A 23,313-nucleotide genomic window follows, 5' to 3' on the forward strand; every position below is an offset into this window, starting at 1 on the left:
GCCGGGTCAGCAAGCAGCTTCCCCGCACTTAGGGACCCCGGAGCCGGGCTCTGCCTTTTCGTGCCTCTGCTAGACCCATGCTCATGCTTGTAGGCTGCCGGCAGGGATACAAATGGAGACCTATACTGGGGTTGTCGGATTTAACAACAAGAACAACAACAAAAACAGGATGACTAGTTACATTTTAACTTTAGATAAACAATGAATACTTACTTGGGACACATACTACGAAAATATTCATTGTTTATCCAGAATGCAAACTTAACTGAATACCCTATATTTTATCTGGCAACCCTACACATACCAAATATTTAAAAGTAAAAGAACTCTTAGAAACAGACTGATAAAGAAACTATAGTGTCATCCTACCTTATGAAATATACTTTCCTAATGACCTGAAAGGGCCCGGTTCCGTTTAGAATTCTCCAACTCCTCAAGTTTCCACACGCCCTCCCGCCTGCCCTCCCGCCTTTATCTCCAGCTGCCTCACACCTTGAACAGCCTCATGGGCACATGTGAGGATGACGTGGTTCAAGTTCCACCCACACCCTGCCAACAGCCACCTCTTGGTCATCCCCTGGGCCTCAGAGTGACCCCTCCATTCGATGGTCCCACTGAAGGAGCACAGCCTGGGGAGGAGGCTCCTGCAGGCGGTGGGAGGGAAGTTGGAGTCACCCGGAGAAGGCAGGTCTGGAAGGGGGGTGTGTGTGAGCTCTGGGCAGGCATATCCCTTCGGCCCGGTGCGCCCCACCGTATCCAAGTCTCAAGTGTTAGCCTTTACCATCATCTGGGGCCTCAATGTATTCTTAATCCCACCGGCATACGGAAGGAGTGTATAAAGGGGAGACTCACATTTTTTCCAAAGCCTTGACCCAGAAGTGATTAACATCTCCTCTGCTAACATTCCATTGACCAAAGCTGAAACGGTAGACGGAACTGTAAGGACCACTTAGCGTTACTATCTACTCGATTGATTCTCAGACGGCGGTTGGCATGGCAAAGTGGTTGTAATATATAACTCTTTAGGAAAAACTAATCATTGTATTGCCATTATACTTAATATTTAACAAGAATGGTAAACAAGAATCTTCAAAATGGCCCCAGTCAGGGAAAAGATTTATCAGGTAGACTGTCAACCCTTGTGTTCCTGATAGCATGTAAGCACAGTGCCAAGTATACGGGTCAGCATCCCGTGAATATTTATTGAAGAGTGCATACTTATTTATTATTTATTACTTACTATTTATTATTGGATTGAAGTAAAGATTCACATTGCCTTAGCATAACAGAATGAACTAGGAAGAAGCAAAGGAGATGCGGGGTAGTTGACACGCTGACAAAAGTGTCCTTTGCTTAAAAGAATTCTTCTTGGGGGCTCCCCAAACCAGCACACCCCACCACCACTGCTCCCGGAGAATGGCTGCCCTCCAGGGACACAGGAAGACCCAGATGTTTCACATGAGCATGTACATTTTCACTAAGTGCTGCGCTCTAACACATTTATTTAATTACCCCTTTATTTTTTAACTCTTAGAAAACTGCTGTTTAGAAAATATATCTGAAATGTATTTTCAGGAACAGGATGTGGACACAGCTAAGACCCTGAGACCTAACCATGAGCGTATAAGCTGAAACAGTCTGAGAAGGCGGAGGTGGGCAGGAGGGCAGCAGCCCTCGTTCAGGGTGCGTTTGCTGTCACCTGCTGAACTCACGGCTAGTGGGTTTTACTGTTGGTGACTTCCACCCGGGCTTCCGCCCAGAGCTGTGGGGCTGGCTACATCAGCAACGTTTAGGAAAATGGTCTCCTGGCATCCCAGCGCCCTCTGTAGCTCCATCACTTACCCTGATGTGCAAGTCTGCTACCACAACGAATATGAAAACACATTCGAAAGGGCAGGGGCTCCTCTGCTGGCTCTCCCTCCAGAGACAGCGTTGGGCCCACAGAATGAAGAATTAAAAGCCTTACTATTTGTACAGCCATGCTTCACTTTTTATGGGGTTCTCCGTGCACTTTGACCATCTTGGAAATGGAAATCAATCTTCAGACTCACAAAGGATGACTGGCCATTCGTACAAATAACTTTTCTTTTAAGTAATTTCAAAAGGTTGTTTCCAAAGGGGATCTGAAGACAGTGGGCAGGGAGAGCAGCAGTTCAGGAAGGACATGAGACCTCCCTGCACGGCGCTCGCCCCACAGGGAGATGGACAGCTCCCTCCCTGCTGCCCCCACTGTCACTCCACTCACAACTGTCATGGTTAACATGGGCCACCCTCCTCTGGGCTACAAGATCTCTCTCTGAGAAGAAAAATGTGTTTTGTGCATTTTTGCAACCCTAATACAAAAACCCACATCTAGCAAGTAATATGTATTTATATTTATATGTAATATTTATGTTTATTTAAATGTGTGTATGTGTGTGTATATATATATATATAATTTCTTGATCATCACTATAAGTACTTTTAAGTACATTATTTTATTTAACCTTCAAATCAGCCTTCTAAGTTAGATGCTGTTGGCCCCCATTATTACAGATAAAGAAGCTGAGGCATAAAAAAGTTAAGTAAATTACCCAGGGTCACATAATTAGTAAGTGAGGAGCTGCTATTTGAACCCAGGGTTGACCCCAGAGTGTGTGTGTAACCCCTGCTGTGGAAGAGCCGCCACCACCATTGACGCAGTGTCTGCTGTGCGCCCTCGTGCGACGTGCCTCACGGTCGTTACCTCATTTACTGCGCGAGGGTCACGCTGAAGCGCGGATCTCACTTTGCACATTTAAAAACCGAGGCCAAGGGAGCTCGTGTAACCTACCCAAAGTTGCCCAGTTAATAGGCAATGTCACCCAACACTACCTCTCACACCACCGATCACCTCAGTCCCGGGAGAGCCGGGGACGTCTGTATGTAAATGTGATTAAGGAGAAGAAGGGATGGCAGTTATGCTGACCTATTTCTTTTTTCAGGTTCAGTCATTTTTAGCATCATTTGATGGAGAGAAGCTGGAACTCTTAAAAAATGACCTAATTTCCATTAAAGACATCTTTGCAGCCAAGGAATTAGAGAATGAAGAGAATCAAGAAGAACAAGGTAAAGGAAGATAATCAGTTAATAGCAAGACAGACTATTGATGTAATCCTTAGGAAACTGCTATTAATAAGCACATCCCTTTAAACAGAGTAGAATTATTTAACTCAGTCCTCTTCCTTCCCACTCCCTCAAGACTTCATGCGTCTGCTCTTGTTACTGGAGCTGGTCACATTGATTTATCACCCTTGCTGGGCGGGAATTCCTGACTGAGGCATCTTTATGTCTCCAGTGTCCAGCACAATCCCTGGCACATCCCAGGCGCACAATGAATGGGTGTGGTCACATGAACAAGGCAGGCGATGCACTCAGGGCCCCTGTGATTAGTGTGTGCTCTGATGTCTAATTTTTTATCTGCACGTGGAAGTCGTCAAATGTGACTGATGTTGATTGTGGGCAGATCTTTCAATGGATTTCATTTTATATTTTTCCTCTCCCTTTGAATTTATATGTGTAAGAGTTAGAATGCGTTTGTAAGTGGCGTACACCCCATCTGAAAAGTACAGTTTCTACAAAGGCACAGAGAACACTGGAGTGTTACAGGTCAGGTTGTCGACCACTGAACTGAGCCCTGTGTGCTCTCCCCATAATCCTCCAACCGGGCAATGACACGACCCCAAGGAATTATTTTGTGAGAAGCAACGCTTTCTTGAGAGGGGAATAAGTGATCTCAAAGGTAGACACGCTTAATGATTAAGTTGTGCGTTTGGGAGCAGAATATAGTAAAGCATTTGCTATGTAGATGGACAGTTACTTCTTACTGATGTTGTCACCAGCCACTACAACCACAGCATTTCGTGGAGGTTATGCTTAAAGGCCAACCAACCATGGACAAGACAGGACTGGCTTCTAGGACTATCTGAGGATCCCATTTGCAACATCTTCACCATTTACATGCTATATGGCCTTGAACAAGTTATGCAACCTTTCCAAAACTCATTACCTCACCTGTAAAATGGAGGCAACGATACATACTTTCAAGGGCTATTGTGAGAATGATAATATATGTAAAAATATATATTTACACTGCCCGGCACACAGACAGCTCAAAAATCTTAGCTGTGATTATTTAACATGCTAACACAATGCCAGAGAAACAGGACAGGTGTAATAAATTGTAGCTCTTATTCATGGTTGCCCTTCTTATTACCCACATGCAGAGTAGTGATAACGTGCATTCATTTCTGGCAAGCCACTCAAAGTGTTTTGCACACCTCTAATCAGAGCTTGAACACAAGCACTCCAATACTTCAGCCTCGATGCCCGCTCAGGGAAAAATGATTCTAAGCATTTTGCGAACTGTCCTTTCAATACATCTCCTGCTGTAGCCCCCCATACTCACCTATGTGCTGCCAGTTTAATAGGCTTTATGCTCATTGCGTCAAACTAGAAGAATCAGTTAAGCATAGGAAGAGGCCAGTGTCGAAGAGACTGTTGGGAATTATGTCTTTGAGCATTTGGATGTTTCTCCAAAGTCACAAAGGATGACAGCCCTGTCTTTGCATTAATAATGAAGAAATTAAGACAGTTATTGTCAAAGGCCATGCAGGGAGTATCTGGATTCCAGATGAACTAAAATAGATGCCTGCTTTTCAGAGTAACAGTCACCAGAAAGAGCCAGGCGATTTCGCTTCAGTTTTTTGATGCCTGAGGTAGACCCCGGTCCTACCAGGGCTTGCTTCAGAAAGGGTAAAAAGAGGACCCCAAATTCCCCGTAACATCAAAGAGATACTGTTGCGGTGCAAGTCAAGGCAGCATCGCTTTCCTAGCTAGTGCTGCTCCTTGGCGAGGAGGCTCAGTGCAGTGCTGTGCAGAAGCAAGCCGTGTGTTCCAGTCTCAGGGAAGAGCTGCTCCTTGGCGGGGAGGCTCAGTGCAGTGCTGTGCAGGAGCAAGCCGTGGGTTCCAGTCTCAGGAAGAGCTGCTCCCTGGCGAGGAGGCTCAGTGCAGTGCTGTGCAGAAGCAAGCCGTGGGTTCCAGTCTCAGGAAGAGCTGCTCCCTGGCGAGGAGGCTCAGGGCAGTGCTGTGCAGGAGCAAGCCGTGTGTTCCAGTCTCAGGAAGAGCTGCTCCCTGGCGAGGAGGCTCAGGGCAGTGCTGTGCAGGAGCAAGCCGTGGGTTCCAGTCTCAGGAAGAGCTGCTCCCTGGCGAGGAGGTTCAGTGCAGTGCTGTGCAGAAGCAAGCCATGTGTTCCAGTCTCAGGGAAGAGCTGCTCCCTGGCGAGGAGGCTCAGTGCAGTGCTGTGCAGAAGTGCTGTATTCCAGTCTCAGGGAAGAGCTGCTCCTTGGCGAGGAGGCTCAGGGCAGTGCTGTGCAGGAGCAAGCCGTGGGTTCCAGTCTCAGGAAGAGCTGCTCCCTGGCGAGGAGGTTCAGTGCAGTGCTGTGCAGAAGCAAGCCATGTGTTCCAGTCTCAGGGAAGAGCTGCTCCCTGGCGAGGAGGCTCAGTGCAGTGCTGTGCAGAAGTGCTGTATTCCAGTCTCAGGGAAGAGCTGCTCCTTGGCGAGGAGGCTCAGTGCAGTGCTGTGCAGGAGCAAGGCGTGTGTTCCAGTCTCAGGGAAGAGCTGCTCCCTGGCGAGGAGGCTCAGTGCAGTGCTGTGCAGAAGCAAGCCGTGTGTTCCAGTCTCAGGGAAGAGCTTCAGTAAGATGAGACCTTTTTTTTATTATGACCCCCCAAAATTAAAATTAAAATAGTCAATAGCATGCTCTGTCTCTCCTTCAGTGGCAGAACCCTGTAATCTCCCACAGTACACCCAGTTTCCCAAAGGGCAGCTCCAGATGATCCAACCACTCTAGACTTAAATTAATTTAATAAATGTCATTCAAACCCTTGAAGAAGAACCCAAAGAAAAGACTAGCAGGGTGGTCATTAAATGAATCCAGTTAGGGTGGAGTGTTACAATTTGTCAGTGAGGGTGAGCAGATAATCCAGGAGCAAAACTCGAGGAGAAACTGGAACATTTTCATCAATTTTTCTTCTTGTAAGCACTTAAATTCCTAAAAGCTTCCTAACTGCTAAGTAATTTATTTGCTAGTATCCAAAAATAAATAAAAATTTATCATTTTTTAAGATAAATTTAATATCAGGCTCCTTGCAGTTAATAATGTTAGCTAATGATTTGCATGTTTGTCTTTCCAGCAGAGTATAATTTTATCTCACGGCCATGGGCTCTAATTTGGTTTACCACTGTTGGGAAGAGATGTTAAAAGGCTATTTTCTATTTTTAATACCTTGGTGGTAAAGGTCTTCTCATCAGACTTGTAATATTTTCTATCATCTGTTTTTGTCTACTTCCATTTTTCTCTGTGATCTTTTTTTTTTTTTCCAAAGTATTTGGCAGAAGCTGTTGGTGTGCTCCCCTATTTTATAGAATGAATGCACATTGAAAAGCTGGGGCTGCACGAAGAACTTGCTTCCTAATTTGGTTCTGATTGCTCCCAAATATTTTTAATCTCTTTATGTTATCTCTTTGTAGCACAGAACAACATAGTTACAAAAAACTTTAGTGTTTACAAAATACTTTTGCATTTGTTATGTTATTTGGCTGGTAACACTGCTAAAGAGGAAATGGGTGGGTTTTACTGCCCTGAATTTTCAGAGGAGGGTTTTGGAAGCTAAGAAGCCCCGTGACTGGCCCCATGTCACCAATCCACTAAATGACAGAGCTGGGTGGATCGCACGCCTTGCAGGCGTAGAGCAGGGCTCTTTCTGCCTGTAACACTGCCTCCTGCACAGTGAAGAGACCAGACGGTTTGAGCATGACGCCAGTCGAAGCTCAGACGTTCCCCTGCCCCTCTTACTTTGCCTACTTCTCAGCCCAGGGGAAAGGGGAATCTCAGCTTTTGATGGAATCTCTCTCTCTCTCTCTTTCTCCCTCTCTCTCTCTTTGTCTTTCCCTCTCTCCCTCCCACTTTCCCCTTCTCTCCCTTCCACCCACCCCCCAACTCTCCCTCTGTGCATGTGACTAATGCCTTCTCATTCTTGAAGGCTCAGTTCAGACATCACCTCCTCCATCAAGACCAGTTCGGCTTCCTCAGCTCCGTGGCTCTGTGGGCATGAACGGGCACCCTGGGTATTATTAGAGTCACAGTGCTGGGCATAAGAATTCTAGGTCATAAATACAGTGTTGTCCCAGGTCACTCAGGCCTGAGAAGGGTCATTCATTTTTTTCATTCAGTCATGTTTTCAGCAAATAGCTACTGACCACCTATAGCTGAAAGTAAGACGAGGAAGTCCCTTTCTGCCCTCACGTTGCCTTCAGGCCCCCTGGGGCTGTCCCAGCCAGTGATGTGAGCCCCGAGACTCCATAGCAGCCTGCTGCCTCTCTGCTGGGTGCTACGTGGGCGACACTCCTCATTGCCTGGCAGCTGAGGGGCTGGCCGTGGGTTGGGGGAGCTGCCACATTCTAAAAGATGAAAAATAAATCATGCCTCTTACTTCTGTCATTTTCTATTTCTAGGCTCAGAAGAAAAGGGAGAAGAGTTTGCTAGCATGCTTACAGAGCTTCTCTTTGAATTACATGTTGCAGCCACACCTGACAAACTCAATAAGGTCAGCACCGTCTGCATCTGGGTGTTTGTTTTTTAGGAGAAGGTCTCAGTTATAAAATTCCAGAGAACCACCTGAACTGAAAAAAACCCAAATCCCACATGGCACATGGGTGGAAAAAAAAAAGTCTGAGGTCAGTAATTAAGATTCGAGGAGGCTCCATCATGAAATGCGATGGTAGAGAACATGCCAGACTGTGTCAGGAGACCTGGGTGTTCTAGTGGCAACTTTAGTAGTAATTATCTTACGACCTTGAACAAGTCACTTCTCCTGAAAATGGAATTTTATATCAGAGAGTGGTGATCTTCAGCACAGGGGAGAGAAAGGGGGTGCAGAACCACTAAGGAGCTTTTTCAGATTCCACCGCCCCTCCCCACTAAAGTGGCAGCCAGAATCAGGCAGAAGGAAGCACATCAGCCAGAATCAGGCAGAAGGAAGCACATCAGCCAGGTCAGCCCCGTGTCCCCTCCCACCTGGGATGCTGGTGCTGCGTCGTGTCTGAGGACCTGTGGGCTTGAGCAGCCTCGGTTCTTCTGATAGCGCCACAGTAGGTTTGACAAGTTAGTACAGGGTCATGCTGCGAAGTTTTTTTAATGAAGACGCTGATTGATCATTAATTACTTAGAACAGTGTCAGTTTCTTTGTTTTCCCTTTCTTCTATTGAGCGAGCGGTAGTTGACACAGGCCCTCATTTATCAAGGTGGGTGAGGAAAGGGCAGAGTGAGGCAGTGAGGAGGAGAGATGAGTAATTCCTTTATCTCTGATAGAGGTCACAGATTCCGGCAGGTCAGGGGCTTGAGCACGATGGGAAATTGCCTCATTCATCTCCGTGCGGCACCTGCCACTGCGCGGGGAGTGTGTGTGCGGCCTCCAAGGTCCCCCTGGTTTACTTACATAGTCAGGAAAACCTCGGTCCCAGAAAGAGGACGCTCCACGCATAGGGTTGTTGGGTTTTGTCTCCCCAAATCTTCTTGCCACTCAACACGCTGACATATTACGCCTGGACATATAATCTTTAATATGGGAAGTAAGTTTAGCATAAGCTTCAATCCAACTTCCTCTTAAGCAAACAGCTTAAACTGTAATGATAAAAGCTCCCTTTCTAAATTCAGGGAATAACAGATAAGGAAGGTGGTTTATGCTTGTTCAATTTAGTCATAATTTTTTAGGTACTTCTGTGAAATTAAAGTAGTCACAGAGCGGCGCCAGGCCTTTCTGGGGACCCTTCCCTCTCCCGGCGAGGCCAGCAGACCCAGCACGGCTGGAGGGGATAAGCACCGTCTTTCATCTTCGCAGCGTGACATATTATCAGGTTCATGAGACACTAAGGGCTTCATGAGACATGCCGAATGAGGGAGTTTGCTTTAGCAATGACCCTGGCAAAATCTCTAACCTGTATTTTTAAAAAGTACTGTTATTCTTCTATAGTCAGTCATGAAAAGTGAAAAATACGCTATCACTCTTTCCAGGTGACTGCCATTTTTATTCTTAGCTGAGTATCATTGTAGAGTGCTTTTAAGAAATCCTCCAGCCCTGTCCAGTTCTCTCCATACTTTCTTCCTATTCTGTCCCCTTTTCCTGCTTTATATTCACCCAAAAGCAACACCAAATTGTTTCTAAGGAGCTTAAGAAATTGCCCATCATTCTTGACGTGTACAGAGAACCAACCGTGAAGGTTTAGGGCAACTTGATCCTCGTCTGGAGGTTGTAATTTCTAAGTCTCCATGTAACTATCCATCCACTGCGCCACCACCTGCTCAGTTTCCAGATTACTATTATTGCATAATAAATGTCTTGCTTTGGCTGGGGGCCCTCGCAGGCCATGAAAAAAGCCCACGACTGGGTGGAAGAGCATCAGACCACAGTACCCGTGGGTGTGGCGGAGGGGTCCGAGGAGACAACTGAGAGGGAAGAGAAGGAAGAGAAACCGGAAAGCCCCGACGGAGACGGAAAGGAGGAAGGCAGAACTAAGACAGTGGAGGTAAATGTACCTCAGGTTGTCCCCCTTAAGAGCAGTATCACGATGTTCATTTTATTAGCAGCCTGATTTTAAGTAAGGAAGAGCCATTTCATTCTCATTATAGAAATACGAATATCAGTAGAATAAAAACTAAAATTTCTCTATGCCAGGATAACCTGTGACTCGGCATAGGTATTGTAGCTTTTCTCCATAGCGTTACAATTATAATTTAAAAGTGGGGGGAAGATCTCTAAGAACATAGTTGATTTACCTTGAGGGTGAAATTCCATCTTGTATGCAAATCTGTAACCATAAAATGTCTTTATGTCCCTTAACTAATGAGGTAAGTTATCTCATTAGTTACGGGGCATAAAGACATTTTTTTTCCAAAAAATTTTTATTGCCATAGTTTTTATTCTGTAGTTTAATAAATATATAAATATATGTGCATAATTTGTATCCTCCCTGTGTTCAAAATTGAGTTTGCAATAACTTCCTCTTACACTAGGTTTTAATTTTAGAGAATGTAATTTTTTAAATTAGACCACACTGAGAAAAATGTCCACAGAGCTCTATACATTCAGCCGCTCTTTTCCACGCCTCCTTGGGCACCTCCTGTTGTGTGCCCAGCCTTACTCTGAGATATGGGACCCAGCTGTGATTACGCTTTGCCACGTCCCTGGGAACCAGACAGCCCTTCTGCTTAGGAAAGTCTAAGGCACGCCCATTAAACTTTGGGTAAACTTTTTCAGGTCCTATTTGGGTATGTTTTTTTTTCAAGAATTATATATATATTTTAATATCGCGGGATTTTTTTTTTAAGCATTTGCTCAGTGAATAATGATCTTACTTGCATTCACTAATTTCAGGAAGTGTACATGCTGTCCATCGAGAGTCTGGCAGAAGTCACAGCACGCTGTATCGAGCAACTTCATAAGGTCGCAGAATTAATTCTTCATGGACAAGAAGAGGAGAAACCGGCTCAGGACCAAGCAAAAGTTCTGATAAAGTAAATGTTACTCTAAACTTATATTTTTTCCAATATTACATACACATGCCGTTCAAATACACATGCACACACCCTAGGCTACTAAAGATTCAGATTTCAAGTCAACTGATTCCAGTGTTTGTGATCATCCTAAGGAACAAAGACTTTCTGAAGAAATGAATTGTGTTAGTAAGAAAATAATAGTTCACTAGACATTTTTGGAATTACTTATGAAGAGATTTAGGGGAAGACACCCTAAATCATTCAGACCTGTTTATTTTAAGAGACCCAACTCTTAGAAGTACAGACTTTAGAGGGTAGTTACATTTTCAACATACTACATGAATATTGAAAGAACACCTTAATGTGACTTCTCAGCAAGCTTCACAAAAAATATGCAAACACACGCCCACAGTTCCTATGGATTCATACCAGCTCTAAATATTCTAAATTCTGGCAATGGCAGTCACTAATGTAAGCCAGTTCACTATGGATTGCCTGTATTATATTCTTCAATAAATAGAAGTTATTACTAGTTTATCTAGTGAAATAAATGTATGTATGTGGTATTATACACATGAAAATAGGTGGTATAGTGTTCATTAAAATAGTTGGTATGGAGTGGAAAAATAAGCCATTAGCTTTTTTTTTTCCAAAGTGAGAAGTGGAGGGGAAACAGACACACAGACTCCCCATGCATCCAATCGGGATCCACCCGGCATGCCCACCAGGGGGCGATGCTCATCCCATCTGGGGTGTTGCTCTGTTGCAACCGGAGCCATTGTAGCATCTGAGGCCAAGGCCATGGAGCCATCCTTAGCACCTGGGCCAACTTTGCTCCAGTGGAGCCTTGACTTTGGGAGGGAAAGAGAGAGATAGAAAGGAGAGGAGGAAGGGTGGAGAAGCAGATTGGCGCTTCTCCTGTGTGCCCTGGCTGGGAATTGAACCTGGGACTTCCACACACTGGGCCGACACTCTTACCACTGAGCCAACCGTCCAGGGCCTAAACCATTAACTTTTATACACTTGACAGTGTGTGTGATATAAAAAATTAGCACAGGTTCCAATACCATCTCGTTATTATACAGACACAGGAACCAAAATAAGAGCCTCCTAAAAATATTTAGGTACATAACTCACTCATTCAGCTCACTAACTAGTCTTTGCTTATTACTGCATTTGGCATTGTAGGTAGGGAGCAAATTTTTAGTGGAAGGACCTTTTTAAAAAGTCCATATTAGTGGCATTTTTCTCACTTGTAAGGCTTTGTCATGTAGCCTAGCTTTTCATATCTAACCATATGAAAATCAAAGACATTTAAAAGGCCCTGGCCAGTTGGCTCAGCGGTAGAGTGTCGGCCTGGCGTGCAAGAGTCCCGGGTTTGATTCCCGGCCAGGGCACACAGGAGAGGCGCCCATTTGCTTCTCCACCCCTCCCCCTCTCCTTCCTCTCTGTCTCTCTCTTCCCCTCCCGCAGCGAGGCTCCATTGGAGCAAAGATGGCCCGGGCGCTGGGGATGGCTCTGTGGCCTCTGCCTCAGGCGCTAGAATGGCTCTGGATGCAACAGAGCGACGCCCCAGAGGGGCAGGGCATCGCCCCCTGGTGGGCATGCCGGGTGGATCCCGGTGGGGCGCATGCAGGAGTCTGTCTGACTGCCTCCCCGTTTCCAACTTTGGAAAAATGAAGAAAAAAAAAATTTTAAAGAGCAGTACAATCCTGCCCATAATATGCCTAGAAGAGAATATTACTTATTTCACTATATAAAAGGAAAAGGCAAATAAGAAAAGTTTAAACTATTGAGGAAACACCCAAGTACTGGTTTATATTTACTGTTCTGACTTGAAAGAGGGCTGAGGTTCAGAAGGTCCTGAGTATGGACAGCAGGTCCTCACTCTTAGCGTGTTTCTGATTCCCAGTTCTGATCGTCCCATTCTTACCAAGCTGCACAGCAGGGGATAATCAGGCCTCACATCTGTCTGTATAATAAGTGCCTCTCCACCCACCTGCCTAAGGACATGAACAGAGTGGCTCTGGACCATCTTCTAGCTTCATTCCTGACCCTTTTGCAAAGAACTTTTAGGTGAAGGGATGGATGGATGGATGGATGGATGGATGGATGGATGGATGAATGGATGGATGGATATTGCTCAATAAACCTGAACACAGAGCTTAGGCAAGGCTGCCTATTTCTCAAAACAAACTTTAATTCTTACTCCCTAGATCTTTTCTTAACTTTGAGTTATTATTTTTCTAATAGCACTTTAATCACTATTTATAGAAGTCATATATACTGCTCACAATAATTAGGGAATATTTCAAAATGAATATAAAGCTATAAAATATCCCCTGATTTTTGTGAGCAGTATAATTATTTTTTAAAATCAGACGGTACTGACATCGTTAGGTAGATTGTGTTCAGTGTTTGTCATCATCTGAAATGTTATGACACATTGCTTTAGTGAAATATTTGTGTCCATCTTGCATTACTCCCTTGGGATAAAGTCTTAGAAGTGGGATGGCTAGAATAAACTTGGGGTTTTGATATAAGTCTTAAAAACATATTCTACGGTCTCTTTATTTTGAAGCATCCAATAAAAATAGTCAGGATATCGAGAGACACCTGAGTTTGAATCCCATCTTTATTACTTACTACTGCATGTCCTAAGCAACTTATATTTAAACTTAAATGTGAGATTCTTTATCTTTATATAAAATGGGAATAAGAATGTGGCCAATAACATCACTATGAGAATTAAATGTGATTGTTAATACAAAAGTACTTAACAGAGTATCTCAGTGAATGTTTATTATTATTTTTAAATAACCAAATTTTTTTTTCCCCAGTGGCTGGAGAAAAGCCACTTGGCAATTATCTTAAATTTTTCTACATGTAGAGCTCAAGACTAGTATTCTTCTGCATGTGGGTTTTTTTCTCTTTTTTTGTTTTTGTCTTTTGTATTTTTCTGAAGTGAGAAAAGGGGAAGCAGAGAGACAGACTCCCATATGTGCCCGACTGGGATCCACCCGGCATGCCCACCAGGAGGCAATGCTCTGCCCATCTGGGGTGTTGCTGTCTTGCAACTGGAGCCATTCTAGTGCCTGAGGCAGAGGCCATGGAGCCATCCTCAGCAGCACTGGGGCCAACTTTGCTTCAAAGCTGTTCTGCATGTGCTTTTGATTCTAAAAAGAGAAAGACTGAATTAGATAATTATTCTTTAATTAAGCATGCAAAGAGAACCAGGATCAGATTAAACTGTGCCTGTGAATCATGGAAGATCATTGAGAAGAGCATTTCTACAGGGCATCTTTAAACTTTTAGAATATGGTATTAATATCATTAGTTGTCTTTTTTTAATTCCATTTTGAAAAGATTTTATTTATTGATTTTTTTGAGAGAAGGGGAGAAAGAGAGAGAGAGAAGGTGGGGAGGAGCGAGAAGCATCCACTCATATAGTTGCTTCTCATATGTGCCCTGACCAGACAAGCCTGGGGTTTCAAACCGGCGACCTCTGCATTCCAGGCTGATGCTTTATCCACTGTACCACCACAGGTCAGGCATCAGTAATTGCCTTGCTGGTTAAATTATTTTACTTTATTGTAAATTCCCAACCCTTTTTTTTTTATTTCAGGTTAACTACTGCAATGTGCAACGAAGTGGCATCCTTATCAAAGAAGTTTACAAATTCCTTAACCACTATTGGGGTAAGATTGTAATATCAATTCTTTTTTTTTTTTACCTGTGAGGGGCTCCAAGGAAAAGGGTAGGATTCAGGCTCCTGTAATAGCTCCACAAAACAGAAGGTCCATCAAACAGAAGCTCCACCATGATGTTTGCTAAAACTAGGCCAAGAGCACCTTGTCTAAAGCCAGGCAGTTCTGGGCTCTTGTATGACTGGGTCTTAGCCCTGACACTGCCATCTCAGACTTCCAAGATGTTGGGTGCATTTTCAAACTACCCTGGGCCCCATTTTCTTTATTTGTTTTTTAAAGTGTCAAACAAAGTCTCCCTCCATTACTTGGTACCTGAGGTCTAGAACTCAAGAATAATTTTCCATATTTGCATTCACTGTTGTCCTCAGAGCCATTTGATGAACCACCCAAGATGAAAAGTTTCTTGGCTTTTTATTTATTGATTTTTTTTTTTAGAGAGAGGAGGAAAAAGAGAGAGAGAGAAGGTGGGGAGGAGTGAGAAGCATCAACTCGTAGTAGTTTGGTTAAAGCTGTGAAACTTCAACTTTAACCAAAAGAAAAAGCTTACCAATTGGCATGTGTTTCTATTCTCAAGAAAACAATTTTCATGTGTTCCTATTCTCAAGAAAACAACTTTCATGTGTTCCTATTCTCAAGAAAACAACTTTCATGCGTTCCTATTCTCAAGAAAACAACTTTCATGCGTTCCTATTCTCAAGAAAACAACTTTGAACGGCTCAGCATTCATTGGTGGTGTGGCTTCTGGTTCTTTCCTTTAGAAATTAGTCACGGTGTAGAACCCACCTTACGGGGCAGGAGAAGATGAGCAGAAAAGACTCATTTCCAGTCTTTGTACTTTTCCTGTTAAAGCCCTGCAAGCAAGGGCAGATGACTCTGCCCATGAGAAACATCCTGTTTTAATTAGAGTGGGGGTGTTTTGGTTACAGATGTGCTCATCTCCTAGGGCTATGACAAGTACCACACACTGGTGGCTTAACCAACAGAAACTATGGTCTCACGGTCTGAGATCAAGGCGGGGCTGGCTTCAGCTCAGCTTCCCCAGGCTCTACTGTACTCTCTTCTCACTCTTTCCACAGTTTACTAGGTGGGAAGCTGACCCCAGAGGGCTGAACGCGTTCCCCAGACCTTGCAGTTGGTCTCTCGACTTCCAGTCGGCGCCCCGTCAGACGTATCTGACAGACAGCCAACCGCTTGGTTCTCTCTCGTTGTCTAGTGATGAGGGTGTCTGTGTCTGCATGTGTGTGTGTTGTATGTTTTGTATGATTTCCTAGTAAACACTGATTTCTTTACGTTAGTGAGTACTATTCATGGTGTTGCTTTCCATTCCTTTTCACATCTTGTATTCCAGCACAGTGCTTCTCAAGCAGATCACTGGGAGATCCCGTTAAAATGCAGATTCTGATTCAGTAGGTCCGGCATGAAGACTGAGAGTCTGCATGTTTAATCAGCTCCCAAGTAGTGATAACAACAATGCTCCTGACCCACAGTCCACATTTAGTAGCAAAGTTCAGCAGTAGGTGTTGTGCTTAGACTTATATATGTGTATAAAGTTGATCCTTGAACAACATAGGTTTGAACTGCACAGGTCCATTTATGTGTGGGTTATTTTCAGTAAATACTATATATGTATTTCCTTATGATTTTCTTTTTTTTTTTTTTTTTTTTTTTTTTTTTTTTTGTATTTTTCTGAAGCTGGAAACGGGGAGAGACAGTCAGACAGACTCCCACATGCACCCGACCGGGATCCACCTGGCACGCCCACCAGGGGCGATGCTCTGCCCACCAGGGGGCGATGCTCTGCCCCTCCGGGGGGCGTCGCTCTGCCGCGACCAGAGCCATTCTAGCGCCTGGGGCAGAGGCCAAGGAGCCATCCCCAGCGCCCGGGCCATCTTTTGCTCCAATGGAGCCTTAGCTGCGGGAGGGGAAGAGAGAGACAGAGAGGAAGGAGGGGGGAGCGGGGGTGGAGAAGCAAATGGGCGCTTCGCCTATGTGCCCTGGCCGGGAATCGAACCCGGGTCCCCCACATGCCAGTCCGACGCTCTACCGCTGAGCCAACCGGCCAGGGCCCTTATGATTTTCTTAATGACAGTTTCTTTTCTCTGGATTACTCTTTTATAAAGTATACAGTATGTAATACATATAACATATAAAACGTGTTAATCGACTGTTTATGTTCTTGGTAAGGCTTCCCGTCAACAGTAGGCTATTAGTAGTTAAGTGTAGGGGGCATCAAAAGTTATCCACAGATTTTCAACTGCATGGGGGCTTATTGCCCTTCGTTCCAAGTTGTTCAAAGGTCAACTGCATATTTACATATGTGTACAAATGTTTGCAGGCATTACATCAGAAGCGCACAAGTTATTATTTTGGAGAAAGGAAAGGCCAAGTCTAAACAGAGCTTACCGATATGCCATCTCGCCACAACAATCCTCCTCATCTTGTACTGTGATGAATCATTTACATCAAGTCATTGTTTCTGTTCTCCAAAACAGCCATTAGTCATAACTTGAAGTTAATGAGTGTATATTGCTCTCCAGACTCTATTAAAATTGCTTGCACATCTCATTGATTCTGAAAACCAATGTCATTTTATTGCCCTCATTTTGATTATATTTTAGAGGTTTATTGATAATCAAGTAAACGTGAAAGCAAATACCGTAATGGATTTTCTGGTTACTTACTGAAACGACTGGGCTTTTAAAGATTTTTTTTTTCACCAAGACTTCATTGTGGTTTCCTCAGTACAGTACAGTGAGCGTGGGCTGTTTGGGAAGATGTATTTTATTTATATACCTTGGTTTGGGTACACTAAGGAGAATCAGCCTATGAAGATTGCCCTCTCTCTCCAGTCCCTTTAATTATTTATTGTCTAAGAGCAGATTAAACATTTTCGATAGAGAAGACTATTGGTGGGTAGACCAACAGGGGAGGTAATAATGATGATACTAACACCAGCTCATTTTTTGAATACCTACTTTATAGCAGGCTCTGTATTCTGTGCTTTACATGTATTCATGTTTTGCAGACTTGATTCTGCAGATCTGTTTGCAAGTTATATTTAGATTGTTTTAATTTTGCTGCTAATCTAGAATATACACCCTCTTGCCAAATACCCATGTTTTGCATTTAAAAGAAGACAGAAAAAAATAAAGACTAATGAACTGGGCTGGAACTAACTCAGGCAAGTAAGGTACTTACCTCACTTGCAAAATTAAAGGCCCTCCCCGAAAAAAGACAAAGAAACAACGCCAGTCGTCTAGAAAAATATTTTAATGCATCGTTTTTCAAAATCAAAATGAATGCAGAATGATTTTAAGTGAACACGGGATCCAACCTGCACTGCTACAATGCTGCCTCGCTCCCTTGCCCCAATCCCAGACTTGCTACTTATCTTTAATAGTTAAAAAGTTTACATTTCTAGCTATGTGACCGTAAACAAGGTACTCCTCCTTCCTGTTGCTATTAGTTTTCATCTTCAAATTAGGGTTATCCTAGTATCCTCCCCCTTCCTAGGGTTTCTGTCAAAAGTCAATGAGATCATAGGGGAAGGGGCGGATACGAAGCCTGGGCTAGAGGACACTTTCCGCTTCTCTCCTTCCTCTCTAAGAGGTCCCTCCGTGGAGCTGGTGCACGACACATTATGTGGCAAGTCTTATAATATGAGCTCCTAATCTGTCAATTTCATCGTTTTGATTCCACAGAGTGACAAGAAGGCTGAGGTCCTTAACCCCGTGATCAATAGTGTGTTGTTAGAGGTAAGTGGCCCCCGGGAAAAAGTTCTTCTGAAACAAAGCAAATGTGAGAGCTACATTTCTTTTTCCTCCCAGGCAGCAAGTGTTACTGCAATTCTAAATCTTATCATCAGCAGTCTTTTTTTTTTTTTTTACTACATTGCGGAGCTCAGCCAGCTGTAAACCCTCGGGTGAAGCAACAATACGTAATTTTCAAGAACCCCTGATTATAAAGAGAAACGCAGAGCTTGCATGTTATTCCCGTCGCTGGTTTGTGCAGCAGAAGCAGATTTCTGTTGTCGAGCTTGACACCAGATTTGACACTGTGATTACTGGCTGCAAACAAGATGCTGTCTCAGTGGTGGTTTTCGTAAAAGTGGGCACATCCCTACGTGCCCTGTAATCTTTGGTTTATCTGGGTCTAAGCTCTAGACTGGCACCAGGCCAAGTAGATCATTGAGCCTCCGCCTGGTTGGTGATCAGAGGCACCATCCCCTGCAACCGCTCGCTCCGGGGCCGCTCCACTCACCAGGACTTTGTGGCAGACAAAGGCAGCTGCCCTGACACCTCTGTGTCTTCACCAGAAACGGGGATGTAAGAGAGGCTCAGGAGTCTTCTTGAGTCATACAGCATTGTGTTCTGTCTGTGGTTGGTGGAGGAGAACCTTCCATCACAGGCTACACAATAAGAAACAGACGTATCTGTAACCACAGGGCACCCAGCAGAAGCCATAAGGTGCTACCAAGTTCAGTTTAAACATGGACAATGCATAGACAGTTTTTTTGCCATCTGAAGTAGGCATCAATAGCAAAATTTAGAAATTACAGAACTTTAAGTAAGGGAGGGCTACCTTTATATGATATTTCTAGAAACATTTTTAGGAGTCGTGCCTTACTGTTAAGGAAAACAACCAATGTACAAAAACAAACAAAAAAAAAAAAACAGTGGTGGCACCAAGAGTTACAGTGTAGGACACAGCCACACCTGGAGGAATTTCCCAGGAGGGACAAGGAGCGCAGGGGCAGGTCCTGTGGGGACAGACACAGCTAAGAGGAAAGCCAAGCAATCAGAGGCAGAATACAGAACAGCGCAGGAAAATCTCTCCCCTGGCACCCAGAAGGTATTAGCAGATTAATTTACCATGTCAGTCATGGAGAATATGAGGTCAAATATTCATTCATTCTCCCCAAGGAAGTTTTCTTCTGTTTGAGTTACCTGAAACTTTCAGTGGCCTCTCCCTCTAATGCTGTATGTTAGAGCACCATAGAACCTGCCCAGCAATATCAAATACCCAAACCAAGTAGAAGGTACCAACATGCATGGGAGGATGCTAGCGTTCAAAGTTTGCCATCAATAATTGCACAGTGCCCAATATTTCCAGTTAGCTTTATGCAGACTGCTCTTGTTTGTTCTTCTATAAGTGAGGGCAAACTAGAACCCCCTCCACACTGTGCTTTTGTGTTATTTCAGGGCAGTAGGGTTGAGCTGGGAAGAGGAGAGTGAAGAGCAGACTTATCGGGCCATGATGATACACTGGTGTGTCCTCAAAGTCTATGGGAACGGCTTGCCTCATTTTGAGTGCATTCTTCTCTCTGTTAGTATAGATCATTAAGAGCTGGGCACGCTCCATCCCAAGGAAGGTGTTTACATTTGCTTTAAGCACCAACATCACAAGAACAATACTATAAAATATTGTGGGGCTTGGTGAGAGGGAACATTATGAAACTGGAAGAATTGTCACATTTTTCTCCTCTCCCAGGGCTGCAATAGCACGACGTACATCCATGATGCCTTCCAGCTGCTGCTGCCCGTTTTGCAGGTGTCACATATCCAGACCAGTTGTTCAGAAGCACAGCCAGGACATGGCCAGACTCCATCTAGTTAAAGGAAACAGCAGGCCATGTTGCTTCAATGTATTTATCATTGACGCTGATGTTTTCTACACATCTGGCCACAGACACCGATTTGAGGACACTACAAGCAATTTTGCACAGACAGTATTGAGAATGCGAGTTTAAAGAGACTATCTTTTCTCTTAATGTATATGGTTGTTTTACAAAGAATTGTGTTTTCTTGATGTTAATTTAAACTTACACAGCTTTGTGTTGATAATTTCCTGTAACCTGAAATTCATTTGCAAATACTCATTGCTGTTTTCCTAGTTAAGCATGCTATATTTAGAAATTCATGGGCAGACCCTAAACTTTTTTTAATCCTTTGAGTTTTCACCTTTAAATTTTCCATTCTTACGGTATTCCTTTAAATCAGTTCTTATACTGAACTTAGTTCTGTTACATAAATGTCATGGGCAAAGATAACACTACTTATAGATTTACCTATAATAGTTAAAGAGGAACGTAAGTATCTCTTTAGAGTCATTCTTGAAACAAGCATTTATTGAGCTCTTACTGTATGCTCACAATAGAGGAGCATGATCTCACTCCAGAAGAGACAGATATTCTGAAAGAGGGTTTATAATAATTCCTAAACTGCTTGAAAATACTAATAACTTTCCTAAACCTTAAAAAAAAATTGAAGAACAAGGTAAATTCATGGTTTTTAAAATGTTCTACCTTTTAAGTTATTGTAGTTTTCCACTTTTTCTGAACATTTTTATCCCAAATTTTGAATACAGGTGAAAATATTTGTGAAAAGGGGTACTACTGAGTATTTCATTTTAAATTGACTTCTTGATGATCATAAATACATGATAGCCTAATTACAACGCTTGGAAGTATTCCAATGGAAAACTAAAGGGTTTCAACCCAGTAGGCAGACCCTAGGACTGCATTTTCAAATGTCCTGCAGCTGAGTCAGGCTATTTTATGAATACACACATCATACTCAGCAGTAGCAAATACTATCATTGCTTCTAAGGGGCAAAAAATGCTGATGTGTGGGTTGACTAACTGGTATATTGATCCATGAGGGGCTGCACAGATCTTGCAGCCAGGAGAGGCATTGCCAATGGGCACTTCTCTCCCTGAACTTTGTACGCTCCTTGGGAGGGGGGGTGCAATGCTTCCATTTCAGGCATCCTTACAGGTACTGTCATGAGATGTCTTGCCCAGTGGCTCTCTCCAGGGAAAATAAAGCCTACACTTTTGCAAGTGTGAAAAATCCCTCCTTTGCTGTTGCTTTTATTGCCTTGACAGAGCAGACTGCCTTTGTTCCGTACCAGCATTTCCTTTATCTATGTTGTATATTTCATTTGTGTATCTCCTGAAATGGCCAGATGGAAAACAGAAAAACAATTTATTTACAATCTGGAAAAACAATTATTCAAGGATCAATTGATTTTTTTTTTTTATTTTTTTTTTTTTTTTGCCACTTGCTTTCTGATTGTCTGTGATGTTTCCGGTATTAAATCTGGAAAACAATTAAATGATGAAAGTGTTGCATCTACCTCTTCAGAAATTTTAGACTTTTTATGTTTAGAGCAGAGGAAAGGACTTACAATTTCTTCACATCAGATTTTTTTAGCATCAGATTTATAGACAGTAACTGGAAATATAAAAAGAAGCAAATCATTTCAAAGAAGTGAGATATCCAAAATTAAGCCTACCTGCCCCCATTTGGTACATAGCAAATGTTTAATCTTGAAATAAAATAGAAATCTGTAAAAGAATAAAGATACTTATTCTTTCAAGAGTGGGTGACATCATTTCATTGCATTCTCATGTCTTTTAATGATAGAATATTGAAAGTTGCCAGGCAAAGACTCAGCTGAGAGGTGACTCCAGAGCCTAGCTTCATGGCCTGCCAACTACATTATTTAAGGGAGAATACTCACTTAATATTTATCCACCCTCCAGGATTGCTCTCTTTCAATGCTGTTTTTCATCATCACTTTTAAATAATTGCTTCTTTGCTTTGCTTTAAAAGCTGGCAAAGCACAGGATCCAAATCTGGGCAAAGTGTCAGTCAGTTACTGAATGAATGATTTAGCAGGCTTACTTTGGGAGTTTTCTGTTCCTTCAATAATCCTTCTCATAACATGGGTTCATTTCACTTCGTGCAATTACCCAGAACAAGCATGCCAGGTTTTTCTTACACCAAGTGCAAAGTAAGTTCTAGTCTAAATAATGAATGTATTAGTTCTGTGCCTGTGCCTTATTAAATAAAAAGCATCAAAAGCCTGTTTCAAATCCAAAGCAAAAATATGTCCAAAGAAAATTCCTTTGGGGTATTGAAACATATACTGCTCAAGGGCAAAACTGAGTACCAAGCCGTAAAGCAGGGGCCCGATCTTAAATATTCTCTCCCCCTGAGAACAGACGTCTCTCTTTTCTCTGGGTCTCACCCTGGACTGCGCATCAAGCTCACGGCTGAGTGGTGTGATGAGCTTGGGGCACCAAGACTGAGCAGAGTTCCTCACGCTAAGCGAGGAGCCAGGGACGTCCGCTGCACAGCTCACAGGGAATGCAGGGAGCACCCGCCTTGAGCAGCCAGCCTAGGGGCTGCTAAGTGTGGGGGAGGTATCTGAATCCAGAAATGAGAGGTTTCTGCCTTGGTGGAAGTCAGCTGCCCAGGTGCTCGCATAGCTGGGAGGTCACCTTCTACTGGCCATGCTGCGCTTAAGTTAGAAACAAAAGCAGGCAGGTTCCAATCATAGTCATCTCAGAAGTCCAGAACATAATGTATCTTAGGGAAGTAATTTTGCAAAAATGTGAAATAAACACATTTCTTCCCTGAAAATATATGTGTGTGTGTATACATACATATATACGTGTCCTGAACAGATGGGAGTGGATCATAATACATGCCTTCCATCTGTGTGTAATTGTACAAAAGCAATCATTCTTCGGGGTCAGGTGAATTTCTGTAATGTAAAACTTGCCCTTTGATCTTCCTCTCAAGCGTGCCCTACATTTTCATATTCAGATCCAGCTTCCACTCGGAGTTTGTACGGGTGCATCAGAAGAGATCATATTGAAAATTCATCTTAGAATTGCAATTCTGCCCTGGTTTTGTAGTTGCATGGAATTCAAAAAGTCATAGGAGTGGATTCAGATAAAAGAAGAGAAATCCTATGTGACCCATTTGTTTCCTTTTTCCAGATAACTCATTACTTATTCAGGTTTATGTTCATTTTCTGTATGTTCGTCTGTAATAGATGCTTTACGCAATATCTGCTATTAAACAGATTTGAGGAAAGACACCATTCTGTTCTTTTTCTTTCTTTCTTTCTTTTTTTTTTTTTTTTTTTTGCTTAGGTCCTAAAAATCATCTGAGTTATCTTACCCTTTGACCATTTTACCTTCAGCAATGATTAAATTTTTGCAACCCATCCATGAGAAA

At 43.2% G+C, this 23,313-nt stretch overlaps 1 protein-coding gene across 3 annotated transcripts in view; it reads left to right on the top strand.

Annotated features, from left to right (window-relative positions):
* FAM114A1 (family with sequence similarity 114 member A1) overlaps positions 1-23,154 on the top strand; it is a 70,103-nt gene extending 46,949 nt beyond the window's left edge. For all 3 annotated transcript variants that reach the window (XM_066384889.1, XM_066384890.1, XM_066384891.1), the window contains exons 8-14: positions 2,964-3,087; positions 7,535-7,626; positions 9,443-9,604; positions 10,453-10,592; positions 14,200-14,272; positions 17,983-18,036; positions 19,772-23,154. In XM_066384889.1, coding sequence (XP_066240986.1) covers positions 2,964-3,087; positions 7,535-7,626; positions 9,443-9,604; positions 10,453-10,592; positions 14,200-14,272; positions 17,983-18,036; positions 19,772-19,897 — 771 coding nt within the window. In that variant the 3' untranslated portion in view covers positions 19,898-23,154. The remainder of the gene's footprint in view (positions 1-2,963; positions 3,088-7,534; positions 7,627-9,442; positions 9,605-10,452; positions 10,593-14,199; positions 14,273-17,982; positions 18,037-19,771) is intronic.
* The last annotated feature ends 159 nt before the right edge of the window (positions 23,155-23,313 follow it).

This window comes from Saccopteryx leptura, chromosome 5 (genome assembly GCF_036850995.1).
Source record: "Saccopteryx leptura isolate mSacLep1 chromosome 5, mSacLep1_pri_phased_curated, whole genome shotgun sequence".
NCBI classification, from domain to species: domain Eukaryota; kingdom Metazoa; phylum Chordata; class Mammalia; order Chiroptera; family Emballonuridae; genus Saccopteryx; species Saccopteryx leptura.